The 26,256-nt window shown below is 43.6% G+C and overlaps 1 protein-coding gene across 2 annotated transcripts in view; it reads left to right on the top strand.

The window, feature by feature from the left end:
* Positions 1–26,256, top strand: part of LOC119431916 (E3 ubiquitin-protein ligase AMFR-like) — a 150,452-nt gene that overhangs the window by 79,296 nt on the left and 44,900 nt on the right. For both annotated transcript variants that reach the window (XM_037699361.2, XM_037699367.2), the window contains exons 3-5: positions 303–467; positions 12,979–13,131; positions 13,680–13,720. In XM_037699361.2, coding sequence (XP_037555289.1) covers positions 303–467; positions 12,979–13,131; positions 13,680–13,720 — 359 coding nt within the window. The remainder of the gene's footprint in view (positions 1–302; positions 468–12,978; positions 13,132–13,679; positions 13,721–26,256) is intronic.

Below are 26,256 nucleotides of genomic sequence, written 5' to 3'. Positions count from 1 at the left end.
ATTTATTTGAGTTCCAGACTACAAGGAATGATATTGTAGAAACCTTCAAATGCACATGGATGTTTTTGCATTCTACGATCACTAGAATGCAGCTGCTGTAGCCAGGAATCAAACCTGCCACATTTTACTCAGCAGTAGATGTTTAAGAAAATACTAAACCTTATTTGGTTGACATTCTGTACAGCATTTTAACATTTAACATCCTATGTATTTTTAAAATGCTGTTTGTGTTCATGCGTGCATTTTCAACTCCGACAAAATTCTTCCTATTCCCATAACAAATGTGCCTTTTTGGTTTTCAGCACATGAAGGACAAATTCTGGAACTTCGTCTTCTACAAATTTATCTTCATTTTTGGCGTGATGAACGTTCAGTACATGGATGAAGTGGTTCTCTGGTGCAGCTGGTTTTCTGTCCTGGGTTTCCTCCACCTGCTGGCCCAACTCTGCAAGGATCGATTTGAATATGTGAGTTACTATGGTTACCCTCATACTCCAAATGCAGTGTAATCAAATACTGTTATATGCAGCATGGTAGAAGACAAAAGGTTTTACCTTATAATGAATATATCCCCGTGCATTAAAGGGACCCTGAAACGATGATGTCACCGGATTTTCTACAAACGTACTGAGTCGTTAGAGTAGGTCCTTTTGATCATTAATTGATGCATCTAAGCGCTCCATGCAAAGTGTGTAATTTATTATAAGGTATTAAAAAGTTACATCACTACCGATCGCAGCATGCCAATCAGCTGAGTTTTCAGCCGCCCCTGACCAAGTGATGCGATGTGACCATATGACCTCAGCAGGGCGAGCTATCCAATTGGCTGCCCAGGGCGCGTCATCAATAATTTTTCCAACATTATGGTGAACAAATGTTGTTCGTAATAGTTGAGATGTTCATTAATTTGTTTCTGTAGAGAATGCACAAGAACAATGTATTACTACACTAAGAGTACTTCCGGCACACGGCAAGTGTCGTCTGCTTGTGTTACAACGTGCTCCGTGTTTGCGAGAGCTGCACGGTCAGTGTTGGTCTCATTCTTTCATTTCGTGAGCACCATGATTCGCCGTTGTTGCGTTGTGGGCTGTAAACATAGCGACTGGCAATGGAATCTCGATGATACGAATCTCACGGGGTCACGAAAAATATTCGTATTAGCCGAAATTCGTATCATCGAAACACAATTAAAACTAGCCAATTGAAGGGGGGCATCAGATCGCGAAAATCGCGAGAAAAATCGATTTTTGAAAACCACGCGTTTAGGTATCTGTAACGCCTAATCTACGCTCTATCAAAATGGTTTGGCTGAAAACGCACTAAAAGTGCCCGAAAAAGATTAATTCATCAGTGCGCGGGGTGAGAAAACAGCTTTAAATCGCGCAAAATCACCCGCAGTTCACGGAGACATATTTCGCATTTCCCGCCACCGAGCGCCGCCATCTTGGTTTCGTTCGAAAGCTCAAAGTTTCGACGTTCCGCTTCTCAATTCGTCCGTAGTCGCCATCTTGTAACAAACGCACAAACACAAAAGAAGCGCGGGTCTGCGATAGGTAGTCACACGGGCCCTCCGATGAAAGCGGGCTTCCGATTGGCTGCCGTGCTGAAAGGCGTCTCTCCATCGGTTGCTGCTGTGACAGGGGCAAGATGGCAACCGCAGTTGTCTGCTTCGTAAACCACGCCAGCGTCTTCACTTGACACGCAGAATTCGGATTACTGAGAGCTCCCAGGTTAGTGATGGATCGTCGCTCGTTGGAGAAGAAATTTTGGACGAAGCACGCCTTCGGAGTACGAAAGCGCAAGCCTCCTACTGCAAGAAAAATACGGCCCGACTGAACGTGTCGCGCTACCTTGCACCGTGGATTACGTGCCGCGCTATCTTGCACCATGTGACTCCGGCAGCGAAACCGACAATTGCCCTGTGCCATCGGCACCGATAACGCAGTCGACGGAAGACGCGCCAACGGAGGCTCCCGCGCCTCGGCGTACGGCCGCGCGAATCAGCCGAGATCGGATCTCGGTAGAGATAGCTCGCTGCAATTAGACAAAATGGCGCAAACACAAAAAACGCGGCCCGAAGCACAGCAGCCACTGCGTCCGGCCGATGGCACGCGTAAAGGTGGATACACACGCGAGGGCAAAATCTCGCCTGCTCCGCGGGCCAAACAGTCACGTGATCTCTTGAATCCTGCGCAGCCGAGTCAGGTCGCATTCCCACAGCCGGAGCGCTGTTGCGGAATCCTTGTGCTTATTCTCGACTCCAACGCTTAGCAGCTGCGCGTTTCATATTCCATAGTGCTGTGAATCCCTCAACAAGAGCCAAAAAAGTGACGGTTGCCTCTTCACTTAGCGTGTTCTTGTGCACCTCACTCATGTTGAAGTGACGCAGGCTGCGCGGTCTGAGTAAATAGAAATGCGCGCGCAGCCACGACTCGCCTTCCCGCTTCACCACAACAAAAGCACATGCGGTCACTGCTGCGCAACAAAAACGCACGTGGCTTCAAGCCAACAACACGCCATCGTAGCCATGCCAATCCGTCCAATGTTGATTTGACGCTGACTATGCTAAATTGAGGTCAGACGACCGCCGAACGGACGGACGGAAATACCGGCAAGCATTTTCAATCCGGATCGCGAGTGGAGGAGCCCGGAATAGGCGAGGGCGGCACGTTTTGATGACGCGCGCGTCACGTGATACGCTATCCGCTGCGAAAATTCCTCCTCCGTCCGGTCGTGTGAATGCACCTTAAAAGGAGGAAAAGCACAAAAGCCTCAAAACCGCCACCGTTTCAAACTCTTCGCGCCCAGTCGCGGCCTCCGCGCTGTCCGGCGCCGCGTCCGCGCCTCCGCACCAAAAGAGAAGGGGAGAAAGCGCGTGACTGCGCGCTGTTCCCTTTCGCGGCCGTCGGTGGGGCGGCGTTTATTCGTATCAACCAAAGCGGGTCGAAAATCGATTCGTAACAACCGTTCTCTAGCACGTTGCAAAGTAATGGGGCTCGGCCAGGACCATAGAAAAATTCGTATCATCCGGAAATTCGTATTAGCCGTGATCATATCGAGATTCCACTGTATATGTCAAGCTGCAACATCGTGCCCCTCTGCAAGGCAGCAGACGAGCGGAGTGGCTGCAGTGCATCAGACTGTCGGTATCCAAACGGCGCCAGCATCTGCGTGTTTGTGGCCGTCACTTCACGCTGAAGGATTACTACCACAATAGAGTTTAGCGTGTCCGGTATTCGGGTAAACGCAAGCGCAAGTGTACTGGGCGTTTTACATCATGAACAGAGGCGCAAACATGAACTGCTTGCACTGTGCAGCCACCTGGTGGCACAAAGCTCAACCAAACACAGAGCTAATATAACAGTAACCAACTGTATTCTACTTTGCTGCTGGTGCAAATTTTCGGCAGGAGCGTAATCTTGAACACATTTTTTTAAATGTTTAAAATGTTCTACACTTGGTTACGGCAATATTAGCTCTGTATTTGGATGGTTAAGCTCTCAGCCACCAGGTGGCTGGACTCTGCAGGCCGATCAGGTCGCTCACGTACTTCTACGCTAAAACTCCATCCCAGCGGTATGGAGGGGCTTTAGTTTACGCCTCCTCCTATCTGTCAAAACACCCAGCTCGCCTGTAGTTACCGGAATACTGGACACGCTCGGCGCTGCGACAGAACGCTCGCAACGCACGCTGCTTGGACCGCTCTTGCTAGGGATCGACGACCAGGCGGCTAGCGGAGAGGTTAGAGAGCCTTCGCGTGCTGGCTCCAAGACAACCGAAAGTAGATGACATCATGTCATATCATGACGTAGAGCCAGCGAAGGCGGAGCTTAGCCCGATCGCTCGGCGAACGAGTTGAGGAGAAAAACCATGGCTAGGGAGGAGGTTAACTTGCAATCGTCCGTAGCTCCCTTAATATGAGACGCTTCACTTCAATTGCGACGCAAATGTTTTACTATAGCTTTACCCTATGCGTCTACAAAATTTGGCCGTACCGTTTCAGGGACCCTTTAATTAACTTTCTCCCTCTCTCTGCTTAGTGACAGCGAAATTTTTAAACTGCAGAGACGGTGTCAGTAATCGTCACCTTAATATACAGTAATACTCCATTAACTCTAAGTAGTAAAAACTGGAAAAAATATTTAGATAAGCGGAGTTTCGAGATAGCCGAATTCACGAAAATATAAGCATAACCACCGCGTAAAGCCAACATGACGCCTTTCCAATATGGCGCTAGTAACCGCAGACTTCCTTACAAAAACTCATTGTACCAGGAGCGGTACTTTCAATAGATCATTCTTGCGATATTATGTGCGACCCAGCAACCGACACATTGGTCGTATATAGGCAACGGCAAACCTCGCACATATTAGCGCAAACGCAGATGCATGTTGACACCGTGTTCGAAACCGAGTCATGCTAAAAATCTCGCGAACAAGCTCGTTTCTCTGGGGTTTTTGACCGAGGATAACCTCCATGGAGCGTTGTTCTGACCACTGACAAAGTGCAAAAATGAACTACACCGGATAAGCCATCGCTACAAGATCACGGCTGAATGGCCTCAAGATCTGTATCTCTCGAAAGCGCCATGCCGCACGTTGCAAGCAAACGCCGCGGGAAAGCGCTCGCCGCCACCCTGCTTAGTAATATGTCCACCGCCACTGCAGCCATGCACAACAGCTGCCTCCAAGCACTGGCATCGAGGCACTGCCGTGTGTGACTGGTGTGCCCTCAAGTGGCGGAGTGCTCGCCTCTGGCTGACGCTACTCTTTCTCGCACTGCTTGCGTGCGTCAACGGTCGTAGCAACGCTCCGCCCGCATAGTCAATGGGATCAGCCAGCCGAGAACTGTAGATGAGGGTGAAGCAGAATCAAGCAAAAGGCATTGGGACAAAATTGCAGGCCTGGGTCGGTATTTTGTAGTGATGTGTTATGCTTTATTCTATGCTAGTCTTATCATCCACCGCTCACAGCCCATTGATCCCATTGATAACGTGAGTGGTCCATCGCTCTGACCGCTGACCAAGCACGAAAAGGCATCGCTACAATATACCAGCCCTGGTTTCACTTTTTGGCGATACCACAGCTGCGCAGAAAAAGTACAAAAAACGTTTCGGTACTGTCTTTTTTTTTTCAGCATTTTCGCATTCTAGGTTTCGAGATATCTTGAGTTCGGTGCAGTGACGTTTCGAGATAAGGGGTGAAAAACCCATGAAGTTGACACCGTGCCAGGGAAAAAAATTCGACTTATCCGATAATTCGAGATATAAGAGTTCGACTTAACGAGTGTTTTCTGTATGTGGTAAACTGTATAAGCACTTAGGTACGTGCCTTGCCTTGTCATACACAGAGTACTTATATTATCTGAGGTATGTATCCTGTTGAGTCGTGTTCACTAGTGGAGATGCAACTTGTTTTTCCATGTTCCGGGCAGTGACGAGAACAACGTGCAAATACAGCACTGAATGCGTTTACAAAAAATAATCTCGTGAGCCACTTTAAGTGTGGAGATCAAGCAAAACAAAGCTTCTTAGGATGATTGAGACTATGGGATCAACAGGAGGTAAACAAGGGACGTCTCTGACATGAATGTTTTGACAGGGTCGCTTGTCTTTATCAGGACCGAAGACAAAGTGCTGACAATAACAAGTCCCCTTGTCATAATCCAGAGACATCTCTTGTTTGACCACTGTTGACCATTTTATTGTTGAGAGTAATGCTAAACAATGTAGTTGTTAGAGGTGCTTCTAGGTATGGTGTGAAGTTGTACTTGTTCTTTGTATTGGTGCTACTGACAATTATTCCATCAGAAAGCCCTAAGCTGATTACTAACTAGCACAGCTACTTGTAACAAGTATGTGTCTTTTCCATGAAACAGTGGATCACCTGGAAGTGTGCGACTGGTTACCTTTTGTAAATATAGTGACTGGCCAGAGGTGCCTTGCTATGTATATATGCTAAGGGGTAGAACTTTTCTGTGAAGTCTGCACCACGTTTCCGTAAAATTATATTCATATGAAAGACATAACAACAGGTGGCCAATATTCATAACTGAGGGTTTATACTCATCTCAGTAGAATACTGGCGAGAGGACCATTGTCAACCAGTGTTTCCTATGATGCCATTCAAAATAAAGTAGATTGTACCTAAAGTAATAAAGGTGCCTCTTGTGCATATGCATAAAAAAATGCAGATTGGAATATAATATATTGGAATGATTCCTTGCTTGTGTATTGGCCGGCCTCATATACATGCCTTTTAACATGCTTTTGGTAAACGTGCCACAAACATGCTTCTTCCTTCAAATTATTCTGTGCTATTATACTTGGGGGGGTATTCCCCAACCCGTAGCGCGTGCAATCGCAGCTACGTAGGGTTCGGGCGAATAAGGCAACAGGCGAGTCAACTCAGCAATGTTTATTCCTGCGGGCAATTAAGTACACTTGCAGAGGGAAGTCCGCTCTGTATAATAAGTAATAAATAGGCTTGCCCCGTTATGGTAGAAGTCACAAAGCGAGGTCACTCACGTGTTTCAGCGGGTATATCCGTAGGGGCAGGTCAGGTGTAGCGAGGTCAGTCTCTCGGTCGCGCTCTTTTATACCTTTTTACCTTTTCGCGAGGGGAATGTCCCTCTCGCCCGTCGGATACCTTCCCTCTTCCCGCGGAATTAATTTGAGGGTTGAAGGGCCCCCTCACCAGGCCACATAGCAAATTTCGGTTATACGCTTGAAGTTATTACGTGCCTTCTAAGGAGTGTTCTACTGCAAGAGTTTTTCAAGTTAGTTCATTACTAGCAGAGATAAAAAAGTCGCAGTTCCGCCCAAAAAGCGAAGCATCAATTGCGATAGCAAATTTACTAGTAGAGAGCTATACGGAGTAAGGATAATAGTTTTATTGGCTGCATAAACTTGGACACATTCACTTACTAACTGAATAGATCAAACATGGATAGATCACACTCTATGACTGCAGACAACCCCTATCAAAACGCTGGCGTGAGTAAGCGTGGCAGCAGCAGCGACTGAAGGTTCGTGCGGTCTATCGTTTCAATGGAAACTGAGGGGCAAAAGCACAGCGCATACAATGGTAAGTGCCGTGTGGAGATCGCTTTCAAGATACGGTGCGCATAGGGATCTAATACTTAGCAGACACGATCGTTAGTGTGCATTGTATGCACTGCTCTTGTCAGCTCAAAATGGCCAGACCTGGTGAGCGGCCCTTTAAGGGATTAATGCACCGCTCACTGCATGCACTAGCTATGTATTTTCCTGTGTGTGCTTGAAACTGTTAAGTTTACAGGGAGTGGTGTTCACACAGCAATGGCTTCACGAGTTAAAGTTCATACATAATGAAGAAAATTTTGGCAAAAGGAAATATGATGCATGCCTCTTATAAGAGAAGGCGACTTAGAATGCAGTGTGCTAAAGTGTTTACATCTACTGGTAGTACCTGTAGCTGAAGGACTGCGCTAAATTAGTGGGCTGGACACTTTGGAATATTCTTACTGCATTTTTAAAGCATGCAGTAAATTCTTATGACCTAGTTAATACATCTTTCCAGTATCAAGCGTGTCAATGCTAACATACACTTGAAACATGAACACTAAGACTAGCAATGGAAGTGAAACTGTAAAGGCACAAATTGATGGATCATTGAAGTGGACTATATTTGTAGGATGTTTACTGCGTACCATAGATGCCAATGTAAATCCATAGGCATTGATGCTGCCTGTACAGTTTTGCCCTGCCATTCTCATGTTATCAAATTTTAATTACTATCTACAGGCACTGCATCATGTATGTATCAAATGAGTCAGTATGCCTCTATTCAGCAGACTTCAGTACTTGTAGTTTTTTTCATCCGTGTGCAAACTGGCTGGCATTTGGTCTATGTGCAGACCAAATGCCCTATAGTACAGTAGAATCTCGCTGATAAGTTTTTGTTTGTTTTCCCAGCTCTTATGCTCTGAAGCACCGGTATCGTTTAGTTTCCATGTGGTCACGTGTATTATCTTTCTGGTTATGTTAAAAAACTGCGATAGCACACCATGGACGTGTCATCGTTCATCAGCCTTTGTTGACTGCCGCATGTTGCTGCAAAAAATGGTCACGTTACAGAACCTGCTATGTGGCGCAGAAGCATTGCCATCACAATGCTCAGATTGTCACCAGTCACCGATTTCAAGACTGCTCACGAAGTCGAAAGCTGAGATAGGTGGACAAGGCACAAGGGGTTGCCCCACAAGGGACAACCTATGTTCGCGGACGCCATCTCATGACTTTTGATACCTTGTGCAGTTACTTAGATATACAAGGGCTGTGGAAAAACTAGAAAGGGCTGTCTAGACAGGACTCCGGGTGGCCGCGCGTGCATGCTGGGCTGCTGTATCTTGAAAGCCACCTGTGACGGGGGGACAGTCTGCCATGCATTGTGTTTTCGTGGCTTGGTTCGCATTGATGCGAGACACAGCATGAAGGTCAATTAGCTCGCTGCTGCTGCCGCACTTCCTCACTTTAGCGTTTTGACAGCGAGCTTCTGCGGTGATCGAGTGAGATGTGTTTGTTTTCTTGTGTGCGCCTGACACCATGCTTGTTAATGTGCAGAGAGCCGCGGAAGCGGACACGCTTTCGCGTATTCCCGCCATTGCGTGCTTCTGCCCGCTACACGCGAGGAATGCTAGGATGCGTGGCTGGCACTGCTCAGCACGGCGACACACCAGCAATGTTGGAATGCGCCTGAGAGCACCAGACACGCGCTGGTTCAGGCATGTCGTTGGAGTATAGATGCCGGTTGTTCGCCACCGTGACGTCGCGAAGCTCGACGCACGCGCGTTACGTTGGAGTTTATCTGCAGGTTGAGGGAAGCGTTTGCTGTCTCGGTTGACAGCCGCACTGTAACTGTCTCCCAGTATTTCTTCTCCCGCTACTGCACTATAAGCGATACGCGTATACATAGAATGCTATGGGAAAATTAACGGGAGTCTGAAAAGACCGTATTATATCTGATCCTGCAATATAAGTGGTTATGTTATAAGTGGTCTATACTGTATGGGAACTCTTGTTTTTTGTTTACATGTTCATTTTAGCCCAGTGGCTTCAAAATTCAAGAGTTGTGGAAACAAAACCACAGTCAGTCATCCTACAGAACATCTTCACCATAAGAGCCATTGCTTATTTCACTTAAAATGAAGATAAAGCTGTAAGCAACTAGATGCAGCCAAGCAAGCCGCCCTGAAAATGAAGTGCGGTGCTAGCACGCTTACTTTCATCGTGCAACAAGAAGCAAGGTGTCCTATTTATTATGGCGTAGCTATGGCATTTATTAGCATATTTAAGCCCAAGTCCATGAAGACAGCTTATTTACAAGAACTGGCACTGCTGTCACTAGCTGTCATCTGCTACAGGTAGCACATGGGGCACTTTAAGGTGACAACATGCCTCCAGGTTGGCACCGCCATCTCGTTGCATGGCCATTATGGCATTGTATGAATGTTGTTCTCAGTCTGGTTCTCACATATGACTCATCTAGTGCTTTTTCTTTGGCTGGTTTAGCATGGCTTATGTAGAGCTTTTCTCTTAGTTACACACATGGAGGCAGAGCACCTGCAAGTTCTTAATTTAGCTGTCTAGCTATGTTTTCATTTCATAGCTCATATTGGAGGCATCCAGCATCGAGGAAGGCCTGACACCTCCACCATTTGATGTTTTTTGTCAAGCCCCTAAATATCTGATACAGCAGAAAGTATAAAAAGGTGTGGATCAGGGCAAGTTGTTGATGCATGGTAGTATAACAGTTCAAAATTAACAGGGACTAAGGCAGACCTAATGTCACATACAACTAGTTGTTAGTGTGGCTGTGTCTGTCATGTGTGCTGCTGTGTCTTGTCAATTGTACTCATTAGTTTTGCACTGGTATACTGTTTCATGACAAATGCCATGCAAGACAAAACTTTTGGGGGGATAGAGGATATTATACCTGTGCTACACCTGTTGGTGCGATGGCTTCTCTGCATAACCCAGGCATCCCAACTGCTGATTTCGTGGCCTGCCAAACGTGCAGTAACCTTGTTAATTATAACACTTTGAGGATGTTAATAGCATGGCATCTGTAGCCCTCTCTTGGATGGTATCAAGAAATCATCAGTATAGCTAAAATATTTTTCCCCAGCCAATTCCTGCTCAAGTTTTAAGTCAGTGTGAATAAAATAATTTTCAATGACAGTGGGGTAGTGTTAGTATCGTCACATTAGTTGGGTGTTTATAACGGTCCCGCTTGTGTTACAAATGTTACAAACCGTGACCAATGAAGCCTTTACTGCATTTTTTTGTCCAATCATTCTGTAGTAGTAGACAGGCCACAGTGTCTCAAGTATTTAATCTTCCCTGTCAGTGTCTTGCCTGGATCATTTGCAGAAAATTTGGAGGAGAATATTTGGAGATATTTGGAGACTGACACTTGCCTTGTATCCAGTGAACAAAAATTGTTAATCTTGAAGAGCAGGAGAGGAAAAAGTTTAGCATTCAGAACAGGCAAAATAAATATATTGCAATTCCGCATGAGTTGTCACACGGCCTTTAGAATGTAGCTGCAATTACTGTGCTATTCAAAAAATTTTTTTCTGCATTTAGCAGGTTTTTGTTTGGCAGTACGGAGGGTAGACATAGTCATAAGAGTTATTACTTAATGTAGTATGAAACATAGCCTTATTTTTGTGCCTCGTGGAACTGGTTGTGTATCCAAATACTCTTATCACATGATACAGCATATGTTGGCCAAAGTGAATAATGCAACCAAGACTTTAAAAGCATCAATATTCAGTACGTGGGTCTTTTTATTACCATTTGGCAGTGCACTGTGGGGTGTGCAGATGTGAACCAGAATTAAAAAGCACAAATCTATTGCATCACCAAAATAAAACATCCAAAGAAGTAATCAAGGCCTCCAGTAATAAAAGAAAAGGTGATACTTACATGAGCCGGGCATCGTTACGATTAAATGATAAAAAAAAATTGCATTTTGGCTAGCACGTGCCAGGTCTCGGCATCACTGTCTTAGCAGTATATTCATGGTAATTTTTCTTGCTTATAGTTTTTAGAACTACTCGCCATAATGGACAGTACAAAAAATTTAAGCCAGTTCCACGTTTGTGAAATCTGATGACACAGTGGAGCTCTGCAAGCGTGGGTGCATAGCGTAGTGGGTATGACGGTCGCCTTCGGACCGCGAGTACCCAGGTTCAAATCCTGCCCCCCCCCCCCCCCCCCCTCTCTCTCTCTCTCTCTCTCTCTCTCTCTCTCTCTCTCTCTCTCTCTCTCTCTCTCTCTCTCTCGCCCATAGCAAGTTGGGTTGCATCGTCTGTACTATGCAGTCATATGGTTCCCATTAATACATGTTCTGCAAGTGCGTGTGTATAGCCTAGTTGTTATAACGCTCGCCTTCGGACCGTGGGTACCTGGGTTCGAATCCCGCCTCGCCAAGAAAGTTTATTTTGTTTTTATTTATTCATTTTTCTCGCTCTTCTTCGCTCGAAACCGTGAACACCATTGCTCCCTAGGGATCAACCTCAACCTTAAACAGCTCCAAGTTGGCATGGCTGGCATAGAAGCACCCACTTGGCACAAAAGTGCAACAAGACAACAGATATCTTGTCACTGCCAATGCCAAATGCCAAGTCTCCATCTTGCTGATTTCATGATTCTCCCATTCTTTACTGCTTCCTCAATGTTTTAAATGTTATAATTTCAAATGTGGCTTATTTTCCTCTTGTTGATCAGTTTTTATAGTTCAGCCAATTCAACCTGATCTTTAGAGTAGGAGACCTCTCCACAGCAATTTTAGGGCCAATAAATAAGTTTTCACCACCACTTCATCATGCACTGTGGTATTCTTATACACAATTTTTGTTGGGAGAGCTTGCCTGTTCCCAGTCTTGGTGCCTTCCCTCCAACTTCATTTGTGAACTCTGAAATTAATTTTGTTAAGGAGTCATTCATTACCTCTATGCTATCCTCATCCTCCTGTTCTAAAGCCTCATGTTTATGATCAGTAGCCAGAACTCATCTGCTTTTCCCCTGACTTCTACTATGTCAGCTTATTTCTTCATTTTCCTCTTCAAATTAAAGGCAATCCTGGACCTGACTATCCTGTAATCACTGTCCTTTAAGCTACCCAGCATCTCTACATCCTTTGGTTACAACAACATCCTTTGCCATGCTGTAGGGACTGCAGAGCTCATGTCCGAACTCCTCTTGCCTGAATGCTGAATAAATGCCAATGTTCTCACTCTTACTTTTGTACAGACACGAGCAAAAGTCTAGAGACCACGGCATCAGTGAAAATTTAAAATTTCTTCTAGCGCAGCTTTGCAACCTGGAATTGTCTCAATGGAGTGCATTGGTGAAACAGGCATTTTTTTTTTCTGTTTATTTCAGCCTGCATGCCTTCTCTGTCAGGAAAAGAATTTTTTCACGGCATCTGTGGTCCTCGTGACTGTATTTGTGAATGGGACACGAATGCTATGAATGGTCGAAAGTGTAGGAATTATGCAACTGCGCACCGTTAACATGTGTCCGCAGGATTTAGTTACTTGGAATATCCACACCTTGTTTTTCTCTTGATAGCCAAATTTCTTTTTTTATGCTGTGAAAGTTGAAAGCAGCCATGTTTTAAAGGCACAGCACACTTTAAATGGAGCAGCAACTTCATGTGTGTCTTTGTGTGTGTGACACCATGCATGTTTAGTTGGTAAGTGAATGCTTACTGCAGTTTATACTGCCCATAAAACTATGAGCCTTACTTCATGTAATATTCTAATGCCTAGCTGTCGCTGTCAGTGCTTTTTTCTGACGAAACTGCAACTTTTTCAATTTTGAGCAACGTGAAGGCTCATGTTTTAAAGGTCAGAAAAATCCCCATGATTCCAACATTTTGCTGTGTGCACTTAAGTAACCCTTCTATTCTCTCACTTGGTTCATTGCAGCTGTCATTTTCACCAACCACACCAAAAATGACACACATACGCCTGCTTGCACTACTGTGTGGGATCCTACTCATTTCGCTGGGCCTCTTTGCCGTCTGTGTAGTGGTTGGCTTGCATGCAGGTCCCAACACATTTGCCTTCATGGCTGCTGAGGTGAGCTTTTACTTCCTTTTGTCTCATTTGGCATTGCAAATTTGTGACCTTGTAATGATTAATCTATCCTAGATACTTCGGACTGTTTTAGGAATAACTGACTCTGTACATTGTTACTCCCTTGCTTTTATAGTGTGTCTAGTTAAGTTCTTGGGTTCAATGTAGTCTTTTTGCAGCAATCAATGTTCTACTTTGTTAAGGTGTTAATCTATTTTGATTTTTATGTATGTATGTACTGTACTGCCCTCCTTACACAATGTCCCACAAGGGCTCTGTAAGGTAAAAGAATAAATAAGTAATGTGGTGTTTCTGCTTGAGTACATTAGAGTTGCTGCATTCACACACTTCAATGTGACCGAACGTTGTATGTGTATATCTCGCAAAAAAACGCATTTTCTACAATAATTACTTTCTCTGTCAAAAACAACTTCTGGCATGCATTGGATAGGCATGCATTGAAGCATTATGTCAGTGCCTGCTCAGGATTCACTCATAATGCAGCTCTAAGCTGAACTATCCACATAACAATAATATTGTTCTCTTTTCAGTGTTCTCTCGTCACAGTACGTACATTGTATGTGATAGTGAGGTATGTATCCATTTTTTCTTCCGTGTGTTGCATGTTGCTAACAAGCAATCAACAGCAAATTGTCACACAACTATACGAGAAATTAATAGAAATTTTTTTTTCTTAGTCAAGATTCAGGCAGCCCTGTTTTTTTTTTTTTCCCCTTTTTCTTTTGATTTTTGTAGTTGTCTTGCACTTCATTATGCAGCAAATACAAGGACTGGGAACATTTTTAGCCATAAGCCACAATGTGACTGTTCTATGTTAACACAGCACATCATTTCTTAAAGGGACACTAAAGGTAAATATTAAGTCAAACTAAAATGATAGAGTAATGCCCAAGAACGTCTGAGGCATAAATATTATCACGAGCAGAGCTTTAGTAATCGAGAAATTGAGGTAAATGCAGGACATGATTTGAGACTCCCCTGTGACATTCAGGTATTAGCCCGATGACATAGGCACTCCTCATTATAATTCTGTCACTAGTACATAACCACTCGTGATAAGAAGATTATTTTAGTGCATTATAAGATAAAAGAAAATGCTACTCATCTACTTCAAATCGATTCTTAGGAAAAATAACTCATTGATGTTACCCTTGACAACTACGCGGATGGTCTAAAGGTTTAGTTCTCACTTTACTCTGTACCACCGGCACTATTGCATTCAATAGTTTCATTATCACGTAGTGCTGCGCTGGTATTGCTGGCTCTCAATACTCACACAAACTGCAAGTAGCAGAGAATGCCATGTCCATTTGTTCTCGGGGGATGCCCGAACGGTCCACGCCACTTGACCAAGAGCAGCTACAGCGGCGAATCTAATGCTTTGTCTTTTCTCGGTTTCTCCATGGCTGCGTGTTTTTGTTTGGCACAAAAAAAATTTAGTGCTGTCTGTCAGGTGTCGTTTCACTCATCGATTTTCTTTTAAACTAAATCTTTTCTTGGCACAAAACAAGTGCTGCAAGGTTTCTGGCGTGGTATTTTAACGGTTCACGTTGGTTTAATATTTGCCTTTAGTGTCCCTTTGAGGTTAGTTGTACTAAAGGTGCATTCCACCAGGGTAACCGGCTGTCAAAGGAAACATGCAAATGTGTTTCAGTGATGCTTTGCACAGCACCAATTTTGGTCAGGGACAGAAGCATCAGTTTGGCACAAGCCACTTCCAACAAACTTTTTTCTTCTTTTTTCATTGTTTTTTTACATTCAAGGTCTGTCCCAAAAGGTTGTATAGTGAGAAAAAAAGGAAATTTTTAGCAGTGCCGCCCTCTCTCACTGTATCAACTCTTAAGAACCCGGTTAACCTCTAGTACAAGCTGGACTGCTGTATGATAAGGCATATGCATGCACTTTGCGTGCAACCCATTTTTATCTTTCTCAAAGTGGAAGTAAACGAACAGGTAGAACAAAGGGTCAATATCAAAGTTATTGTGAAATTGGGCAAGAATGGTGTAGAAAATCATCAAATGTTCCAAAAGGCCTGTGGAAAGGATGCCTTAAGGGGAAGAAGTGTCTTCAATTGGGTTAGATGTTTTTGGAGAGACTGTGAAGTCCTCAATGATGATGCAAGATCAGAACACCCCTACACCCCCTGCGAAGATGAAAACATCGATCTTGTGTGTTCTTTTGTGCTCAGCAACTGCTGAATGACTGTTAGAAAGACATGAAAAGCACTTGGTTTGGAAAGTCATCTATTCACCATATCTTGACTCAAAATCTGGAAATTTAAAAGGTTTGCTCCAAGAAGGTGCTGAAACTGCTTACTCCTGAGCAAAAGTTGTGACAAAAAAAAGGGGGCGCTGGATTGTGCACCATGATAATACCCTGCACACTCTGCATTGACAGTGCGTGAGTTTTGGTACACAATTCCATCACTGTGCTGCAACACCCTTTCTGCTCGCCTCATTTAGACCCCTGTGACTTTTTAAGCGAAGCTTTATAGGCTCACAAGTGTCGGTGGTGGTGCCATGCTGAAAAGTGGGCCGATCCTGGCGATAGTGCAGAAAGGGTCCAAGCTCAATGGCACATACCAGGGACAAAAAAGAATGAGAGAAAGAGAGAGAGAAAGAAAGAAAATCACCACGAAGGTCAGATACACACACGACAAGCTTCACTTACCCCCATTTTCTCGACAGGGGAAGGGCTGGTGATTTTTTTCCCAAATGCAAACTGGTGCTCTGGGGTAACATTTTGTGGATGTGACAGTAATTCAAAAGGAAACATCGCTGATGAAGCAAAGAGGACTTCCAAGGGTGCTTCTAGCAATAGAAGAAGAGGTAGGACGAGTGTATTGTGTTTAAGGGGGAGTATTTTGCAGGTGACCACATTGGTGTATTAAAAAATTTTGAGAAATTAATTTTTTTTTAACATACTCATACTGCATCGACTTTTGGGACAGACCTTGTATACTAGATTCAGTCCAACCACGTAAGATAAGAATATAAAAAGTGTAACCTAATTTTTAAGTTAACCTTGCCATTTCATAAAATATAGTATGAATAGCTCTCTACGTTATTTATCCGAAGTTCATGTTTATTGCTCACTAAATGTGATTTACTTAGTTACACATGTCAAAATGTAACAGGAAATTGGATAATGATATAATTCATGCAGATTTAGCTAATGTTAAGGTTTACATTAAGAAAACAAGGTCGAAGTGAAAAAGGCTTAAATAATCTTATGGTTCTTGTACAAAGCAGTTTTTCTTGGAACTTCTTAGTGTGAGTGCAGCCACTTTAATTAAAGAGAGCTCTACTGCTCTTGTAGCAACAGCTCAAGTTGCATAATAATAATTGCAAAATAAAAATCTCCCAGTGAAAATTTCTTTTTATGCTTGCATCTAAGATTCAATGCATGAATAACCTTGATACAGTATAGACCATTTATAACGTAACCACTTATAGTGCAGGACCGGATATAGTGCAGTCTTTTCAGACTCCCGTTAATTTTCCCATAGCACTTCGTGTATACACGTATCGCTTATAGTGCAGTTGCGGGAAACTAAATACCAATTACAGTGCGGCTGCCTGGGAGTACGGAAGTCAGTGGAGACGGCGAACGCTCCCCTCAAACGGGCGCCCCAGGAAGTGCTCGAGGAAGAAAGAGACGAATTTGAGGAAAAGGGCACGTGGTGCGAACAAACAGCTAGTAAGGCTGAAACCAGAATCTTGAGTGCGAGTCGTGAAATATCACGGCGTGCATAGTGAGCTAGGGCCACGAAACTGCTAACGCCGGCCAACCTTCACGATAACGGCAGTAAACGAAACTTCAGGGAGCGGGCGGCGCCGGCACGGCGAAGGGCGCACGCGGCGACCGTGGAATGTGAGGGAGGAGGGCAGCAGGGAAGCGGATTTCGCCTCGGCAACTCCGCCGTTTCGGTGGCTTCCCTCGCCCTCCCTCGTAGCTCCCTACACGACTTTAACCGTGGGCGCCCGCTGCCGCTCCAGCCGGCCCAGCGCCAGCTCCCCGAAGTTTTATTTTCTGCCGTTATCGGGAAGCGGGCATTTGCCACCGTGGGCAGTTTCGTTGGCCAGCCTGGGACAGCGCCGCTGCTTCCCTCTGCACCGTAGCCGCAGCGTGCAAGGTCAACACGTGACTAGAAAGTAGAGGAAGCATAAAAAGAAAGAAGGGTTCACTGCCATTTTCTACGCGTAGCTACGGTAGCGTGGCTGAGACGTTGGCACGTACACGCATGTTCCAGCGCAACGCAGAATTGGCGACCTTGCCATTTGAGAGAGGGGAAAATTTCCGCCGCGTTTTTTTTTTTTTTTTTTTTGCACGTGACATTGAGGGGTCTCTCCTAAGCTTTTACTCTATGGCGGTGCTGGAACAATGCCGGTAGCAGGCGTCGCCGCGTGATTTGGTTCGAATTAACGAGATTAAACTGTAAATTAAATGCAAACATTCTAGCCGCATTCCTCGACTGTCGCATACGCATGGCAGCCCGGTGCACATGTTTTGCATGTGTGCGGGCCTTGAAAATTGTTGCTTTGGTTATAGTGCGGTACCGCTTATAGTGTGGATATTCGCGACTCCGGCAACTTACGTTATAAGCGGTCTACACTGTATCATCTGTGCATCATAAACTAGCCCAACATAGTTTTATAAGCTACTTGAAACTGGTATATGTCATAAAGAATATACATTTCCTGGTGTGTGATATCAGATAAGTTGTATGAAAAGAGGCTGCTCAACATTTTCAGTCTGATTTATTGACCCTTTTCGCGGCGATCCCGTGGGCGCTGCCATGTTTGATCACGTGGTGACGCGTCCATTGCTTGCCTCAACTGCCTCCTTGTTTACAATGGAAGTGTATGACGCCGGCGCGGCTTAGAAAACGTCTGTTTTGGGAGATATCGTAGACGGTGACTGGGTGAACGACACGAAGCTTTGATCACAGCTTCAGAGGACATGCAAAAGCACTTTCGGAGCTGATTAACCAATGTCCAAACGTATATTGTGCTTGTTCTAAAAGCGGGGCTAAATATGTATTCCAAGCTATCCAAACATTCCGCTCATTAATTGAATCAAAATTAGTGTGTTTTGCTCTTTGTGCTTTATTTGACAAATATTTTGAAGCAGTGGCTTGTCAGTTTCTGACTCAGTGAAGTTCCTCGGTGCGGCCACTATCTGATTATTTTGTGCCTAATCGCTCGCGAGTGTGCTCAGTTCCGATAGATTTTTTTCTTTCTGCGCACAAGGCTTGAAACGTAGCTGTTCTGCACATTTCAATACCTTGTAGCAAATGCGTATTATAGCGAGTAACTCGCTTACTCTTGTGGACCGTCACGAAACATTCAGCTTCGACCATTCGTGCGCTATCGATGTAGTACCGTCACTTATCATGCGTATATAGTGCGCACATATTCAAGTGTGCGCCTCACTTATTCTTGATACATCGGCGATAGAGTGCGCGTAAGTTCTCCTGCCATTTGGGATAGATGTGTATAGATAACGTGCGTGAAACTTACTATGACAGAAAGTGGCACTACTCCTTTTTGTGATAGTTTAACAAGTGGTACTCACTCTTGCCGACGTTCTGGGGCTGAAGCCCTTCCTTTGAAGGTTAGCGATACAGTGCTGGTGGATGAGCAAATTTCTGTATCCTCGAGGAAATCCGTACATCTGGAAGTGCCGGTAACACGTTCGGACAGTTGCAGCAGCGGTCCGCAAACTTGGCTACACAGATTCATTCATTCCTTAACATGCTAGTCACTGTTTTTGCAGCCAGCTGCTGCACACGTCTTCAATCCACATGATTCAATCAACATGATTGGAGTACAGTGCGATAGCGAAAACTCAGTTGCATTTCCGACAGCTGATCGCACAGAAGCAAGGTAGAAGTGGTAGTGGTTTAGTATTCATGCGCGGTCGCTGAGGAGACGTATGGCGCGCCGCCGTAAGCGCCATCTCGTTTGTCTAAAACTGCTCCGCGAAAAGGGTCAATATTGTTATGTGTATTATCTGTGTAGGAAAAAGAACTATGCACTGGTTTTACTAAACAGATAAGAAATGTTGGTTTTTAGTAAATCATACACCATGAGAAGGTGAATTGTTGCTTTAGGAAAGCTGCTAGATTTGTGAAACTTTAGAATGCGTAACATGAAATGTGTTTTGATGAAGCTTATGCAACTTTCATCAAACTTTCATCAGAAAGTTTAAGCATACATTCCAACTTAAAACTAATTGTAAGGCTGTTGGTTATTTAAATGTTTGCATGGCCCACCAGAGGATTTTTGCCTATTTTGCATCTTACCTACTCTATTCTAGAGCAAATTTCAAATGAAACTTGCATGTAAGTCACGAGCATAAAGATGTGACCTTCTTGGAATGTTGAAAAAACTTTTAATATCCTAGTCTTCTGTTGCTGATAAAAGAAAACAACATATATATATATATATATATATATATATATATATATATATTTTTTATTTTTTTTTGAACTTGGCGTAGGTAATATAATGTATTGAAAAATCTGAAAGCATTTATTACATGTTGCTTTTCTTTCTTAATGCTCCTGAAATTTATAGACTAGAATAATTATGACAATTTAGAGGGCATGTATGCAAACATGTTGCACCTGCCACGGTGACTCAGTAAGCTGCTATGGCGTTCTGCTGCTGAGCATGAAGTCGCAGGTTCAATTCCAGGCTGCGGCAGGCACATTCTGATGGGGGCTGAATGCAAGAGTGCTCATGTGCTTAAAATTACATGCACCTTACAACCTTTGGTGATCAGAATTAATCTGGAGCCCCCCCCCCCCTCTCCCTTATGGGGTCTATCATAGCCCGTACATTGCTTCTGCAAGTTTACAGGAACATGTCATGTCGTGCAATGCTAATAGTGTAGCAGACACGGCACGTCTAAGAGCACTGTCAAAAGCCAGAGCAGACATGGTGGCCTGTGCATTTATGATATAAGCAAAAATTGTATTCTCATAATGATAATACAGCTATTAGCTAAATAAATCAATAATTTCATCTTGGTTGAAGGACAACACATTGATTTTACGAACCTTCACTCATGTTTTCAAATTTAGTTCATATGAAACCGGAGTAGGTCATCAAGCAGGTCAAATTGTAATGCCAAATAGTCAAGTAAATCCAATGTATCAGCCAGTTGTGCTTTGGTGGCATTAGCATCTGCTCAGCAGCATTCACCTTGCCTAGTTTTTGCATTCCTAGATGGCGACAGTAAAAAATCGAGAGCGCATGAACAAATAGCTTCTGCAAAAAAAGCTGTGGTATTCCAAACAGAGTGCAGTAACATCTTTATTTCACTGCAGGGAAATTAAAACACTTCACACTTTTGACATAAAATGATTTTTCGTGATTTTTGCATCTTTTGCATAAATAAAACTTCAAATAAACAGAACTCTATTTATTCTTCCTTCGAGTTTCATTTGAGTGAAGTCTACTGTACTTTAATGTAGGTTTCATGCATATTTATTTATGTTTCTATCAATGCAGCACTGTGCATGACGTGTGCGGTTTATACATTGATGCTGCCATGGACATGCATAGCAGGCACATGGCGCAAATGAAACCGTGGAAAGCATGTGCTGTCAGTCGATATTCATTTTTCACTGAATAGAATTTTTTTAGCAGGCTTATTGCCATCTAGATGAATGAGATGTACACCTTTCAATTTTCCTATAAAACAGTTACCATGTCTTGAGCTTTCAGATTGCATTTTCTGGAACTCAAGATTTCACTGTGAAGCACTGCACAATGCTTAAGGATTCCTCCAATTTCATTGCATGTATTTTTTGCTTGTCCTGTCACACATTTTGAACACTGAGTGTCAGGGCAATTACTTTTGCCAAAATCATGGAGGTGATGACTGGTGGCTTCATTCCTCACGTAGCTCAACTTAGATTACACTAGTACTACTATGTTTGTGTCGACCCACTTTTTAAATTTTTTTAGGGTTCAGCAGGCATGTGGTGCTGTCATCACAGATGGTGAATCTGTGGATAGCTTTTCATGTTGTCACTATATGTGAGAGAACGTAAACATTGTTTGTGCCAAGGTTGGAATTTTAACTTCATCAGGAAGCACAACAGTCCAATTTTCCACAAAGTCAAAATAGAATACTACACCTCCATGCTGTGCACACTGCTTTTCTTTGTTGATCACTTACCTTTGAGGCCCCAGATAAGGTTGTAAGCCAACCATTTGTGAAAATTTCAAACGAAAGCTGCAGCATCTAAAGTGTTCCAAACTAAACCACCTGACTCCCATGTTGTGAATGCTACTCCTTCATCTTTTACCGGCTGTCCCAACTAAATATTGCCATGAATATAAAAATAACAGGATTTTACCTGAACCGCAATCACTGTATGGTAATGGGCGTTCATGCTAGTCATGAGTGTGTGTATATATATATTCCACTTTACCCAAACAAGTTTTAATGAACTTACCTAATCGTTAAGATGACAATACAAAAGTTGTGAAGGATGTTGAAAAATGAGCAACAACAACATTTAAAGCAAGCTAGGTCATCTGGGGCCCTTTTTTCCATGAAAACACACACACACAGACAAAAGTCAAATTTTAGAAATATTTGACAATATGTCTGCACCTGGTATTGCAATGTGTTGTTGGGCATAATAAGCAACATAATTTGTGGCAGAAAAAAAAAAACTTTACAAAACATTTTTTTAATGTCACACTGATAATAAAATAAGAAATGAAAACATGTTTTTAAATATAGAAAATGTTTCTATTTTGATTGCCTACAGTGCATGAAAGTTTCAATGTCTTAACTTCATAAATGACATGATTTACAAAAAAAAATGTTTTTTGCCTAGAGGAAACTGCCTCTTTCTGATAGGTGCCACAATATTGGACAAAATGTCATGCTCTGCTGGGCTGGTGATAGTAAACCGATGTCATATGCTGCAGAGCCATTGAAAATTGCATATTTAATTACCTACATCAACCGGCACAATAAATCAGTCGGTCGTCAGGCAACAGAAAATGAATCTCGTCACAGAACAGCTCACGGTGGTCCAGTCTGCTTTTGTGGGTCTCCATCGTGCAAATTATAACCTCCTTATCTGACAACATAACTGTACTCAGACTCGCTGTACTTGTAGCTCAGAAATAATTATTTGACGACGCAGCACAATCATGAAATCGACATTCACGCAAGAGCTGTGCTACTGGAGTGCCTGCCATCTTTGCGAACACTGGGTGCACACCCCTGTGTGCTCGTTAAATATTTCTTCCCCACAAAAAATGAACTACTTGGAAAACAAAAACTTTATCCCTAGGAAGTGTTCTAGATGACGCAACAAGTCCATAAGAGTGCTGGGAGGCTTGAATCAAATGCAGCGCTCAATGGTCACATTGTGACCTTAAAAGGGCCCTGATACACTTTTTGAACATAGCAAAAAAAAAAAAAGCGCCGATCTGTTAATGAGGCTCCTGTGAACATGTGAGCCAAATATTATTGCACTGCATGCAGCAGGGAATTTTTAATCTTGTGTCTGAAGCAGTGAACAGATGTCTTCACCGAAAGCTAATCAAAAGCAGTTGGCCAGCCAATGCTTTTGGCTGATTTCGTGATCGCAAGAAAATTCACAGTAATAAATAATCACTAATTTTGAGTTAAATTAACTCACTAATTAAATAAAAAGTGGACACAGCCATGTTGCCGCTGTGGCAGTGGTTCCCGAAGATTGAGCTAAGCACAATGCATAAGTTGGGGGACGAGGCACGGGAAGGCACCTTGATTCCCGCAACTTGAAGGATTCGAAAAATGTTTGGGGCATGAGATTTGTAGGACAACATATTTTAATAGTGAGACCATTCTATGATTAGTTATAAAAGTGTTTCAGGGCCTCTTTAATTCAATGGCCACAGTAAAGAACGATTTAAACCTTCTATATGGATCTGGCTTTTCTCTTATTTCTTGGGTCTTATTGATTAGGTGCATCATTGCTTGTGGGACCGATATTCCACTCTACCGTTTTGTCATCGTTGATGGTAGAAAAGTGAACAACTGACAATGTCCATGTGTGGAAGTAATGGTTGAGAAAGCATAGCAACAGTTGGCAGTTCATTGATTGTATGTGGGACACTCTTAATCTAAAGTTAACAGAGCTATGGCTTCACAATAAGTGATGCATATCTTGGAGCACACAGGGACATGTGTTTTTTTCTTAAAGTCATAGGAAAGTTATGTTGCACTTACCGTTGCTCTTGTTCTTTCTGAAACTTTCCAGCAAGATTACATTTTATGATCCGGATCATTCAGTGTAACACTTGGCACAGTTACTTGCCTGGTTCCCAAGAAAAAATAAATGCAAAGTTGCTTTCATCTGTGGGAAAGCTAGCAGCTAAGAATACTATTACTTTCGGGAGTGTTGCTGCATGTTGCCTGCACCTCTGCGACACACGTAAACCTTCTAAGAATGGCTGCTTTCCGTAGCTGCCAATAGGCGCCGACACAAGTTGATCCTTGCACTCTCAATTTGTAGCAGCTAAAACCCGGTAGAAAATAGCAGATGCGCATAACTGCATGACATGGAAACAAGCAGACGAAACGGAAGTACTGTCGCGATGGAAAGAAACGCAAACAGCAGAGCGTGTGGCCGAAGCATAACTGAAGGTATAGTGCGCGCCGTCCTGTCATCACCATTGACAGTCGGGCACATCCGGTTTGATCGGGCTGTGTGATGGTGTGCCCCCTATCCTGCAAAATTTTCGTTTCTGCTCTGCTTCTATTTTATTTGAAAACGAGGAAAGGTGATGGCACCGTAATGATGACAGCGCAAACTGTACTATCGCGATGAAAAGAAACAGCGAACCACGGAAAGCGTGGCTTTTGGCACATTCAGCGCTAGTTCGAGGATATGGGTCCACCTCCCATATGCTTTGGCTGTCGCTGCTTTCAGTCGGCGCCACCGTAGCGCTACAATCTGGTTCCGGCTGGCACTATCGCACCGCGTGTGCGTTCCAAGTGTCAGATATGACTGGCAGATGATAAGCTTTCCTTGCCAATATTCCGCGCCAAAAGCCACGCTTTCCGTGGTTCGCGTTTCTTTATATCGCAATAGTACAGTTTGCGCTGTCATCATAACTGTGCCGTCACCTTTCCTTGTTTTCAAATAAAAGAGAAGCAGAGCGGAAACAAAAATATTGCAGGATAGGGGGCGCACCATCGCCCAGCGCGATCGAAGCGGATGTGCCCGCCTGTCAATGGTGATGACAAGATGCACTATACTTTCAGTTATGCTTCGGCCACACGCTCCGCTGTTCACGTTTCTTTCCATCGCGATAGTATACATCCCTCTTGCTACGGCACAGAGTAAAACAAATAAGACTTGCATACATTCGGTTTGTAGGTTTTATTATTTCTCCAAACTTTACATAGTCTAGTGAAGCAACAGATAAAACAAATAGCTCCTGTAGCCTTGAATAATTCTCAAAGTCACATGTCACGGTGAGTGACGTTTCAGCAATGTGAATTATACAGGGTGTCCCAGCTATCGTGCAGCACAATTTTAAAAAAGAGGAACGGTGTTACGGGAAGCAAACCTAGCGTGTATTGTTTCCAGTACAGTGGAGTAGCCGCCAGTAATTTTTTTCGTTACTGAGATTTAATTAGGTAATTGCAATTAATTATCTAACTCGAGAAGTACTGTCCTAATTATCAAAGTGTCAATTAGAAAGTTGTAGAGCAACATGAAAAACTCCCGATACAGCTCTCTGTTGCTCAATACGTGCTACATAAATGCATTCTTCCGAGTGTGAAAGAAGCCCGCCAATACACACAGAATTGCCGCGCAACTGGCCGCTCGAGGCACTTTGCGTGCATTCGCGGGCTTCTTTAAGGCACTTGCCTTAAAGAGCCCCTAACCAGGCCAAGCCTGGTTAAAGGCTCTTTAAGGTCCTACTTTCCGAACCCAGGTGCACAAATTCATCAAAAACCAGTGCAGCTCCAGCAGAAATTTAGAAAGTAGAATGTCTGTAGCTTAGGTGGTTTTAGATGTAAATGGAAAAGTATAACTTTTGTCAACATGATTAGCATTCTTATTTTGTTAGTTAATGCATCAAAATGACATCCAACAAAGGCACAAATGCGATAAGCCACACAATGTGCATATGTGTGCCATTGCCCAGCCTTGCAACCACAGGACCTGTAATCCACTTTGCCCATGCATGCTAGCATCTGCTTTCACTTTCACCTCTACCACACCCGATGCAGCGGCAATGGTGGCCACAGTTCTTAAGGGGTGCTTATCGCTAAACATAGCACCATGTCATATAAGAGTGAAGGATATAAGCACTGTAGAGCAAGCTGACCACTGGCTTTCGGGTCACAGCTAATGCATGCTATACACACTATTCACACGTGTCAGCATTTGCTGTTATTTCTGTGCCTTTAACCATAACATTTGCAGCTGTACAGCAATACAAATGTAAACAGCTTTAATGAAACAAAGCACAAAACATCCAACCCGCTGCGGTTGCTTGGTGGCTATAATGTTGGGCTGCTAAGCACGAGGTCGCGGGATCGAATCCCGGCCACGGCGGCCGCATTTTGGAGGAGGCGAAATGCGAAAACACCCGTTTACTTAGATTAGGTGCACATTAAAGAACCCCAGGTGGTCCAAATTTTTCCGGGGTCCCTCACTACGTTGTGCCTCATAATCAGATCATGGCTTTGGCATGTAAAACCCCATAATTTAGTTTGATTTAACGAAACATCCAGTGTTTGTATCACAGTGCAAAAAGAGTGTTTTCATAGCCTGGGCATTGGGGTCATGATGAGCCTGTTTAGCATGATTGTTATTGGCATCATGAGCATGTGCTAACCACATGGTTGAATCTCGCTTTTCCTTTAGAAGGCTGCAATACCTACAAGGTATTAAGTGCATTGCTTGGTAGTCAATGACATGGCGTGAATGCCCACCGAGTGCGTTCTTTATCTCAAGGCACAACATTTTCTCACACAATGTGTTACATTATTGATTGTTGCTTTAAAAGTTTTTTAGCTTTTAATTCAACTTCAATTTTTATTTCAGCATCAATATGTGAACTACAG

This window comes from Dermacentor silvarum, chromosome 1, assembly GCF_013339745.2.
Source record: "Dermacentor silvarum isolate Dsil-2018 chromosome 1, BIME_Dsil_1.4, whole genome shotgun sequence".
NCBI classification, from domain to species: domain Eukaryota; kingdom Metazoa; phylum Arthropoda; class Arachnida; order Ixodida; family Ixodidae; genus Dermacentor; species Dermacentor silvarum.
The sequence above is the reverse complement of the archived record's forward strand: the minus strand, read 5'-3'. Positions and strand labels throughout refer to the sequence as shown.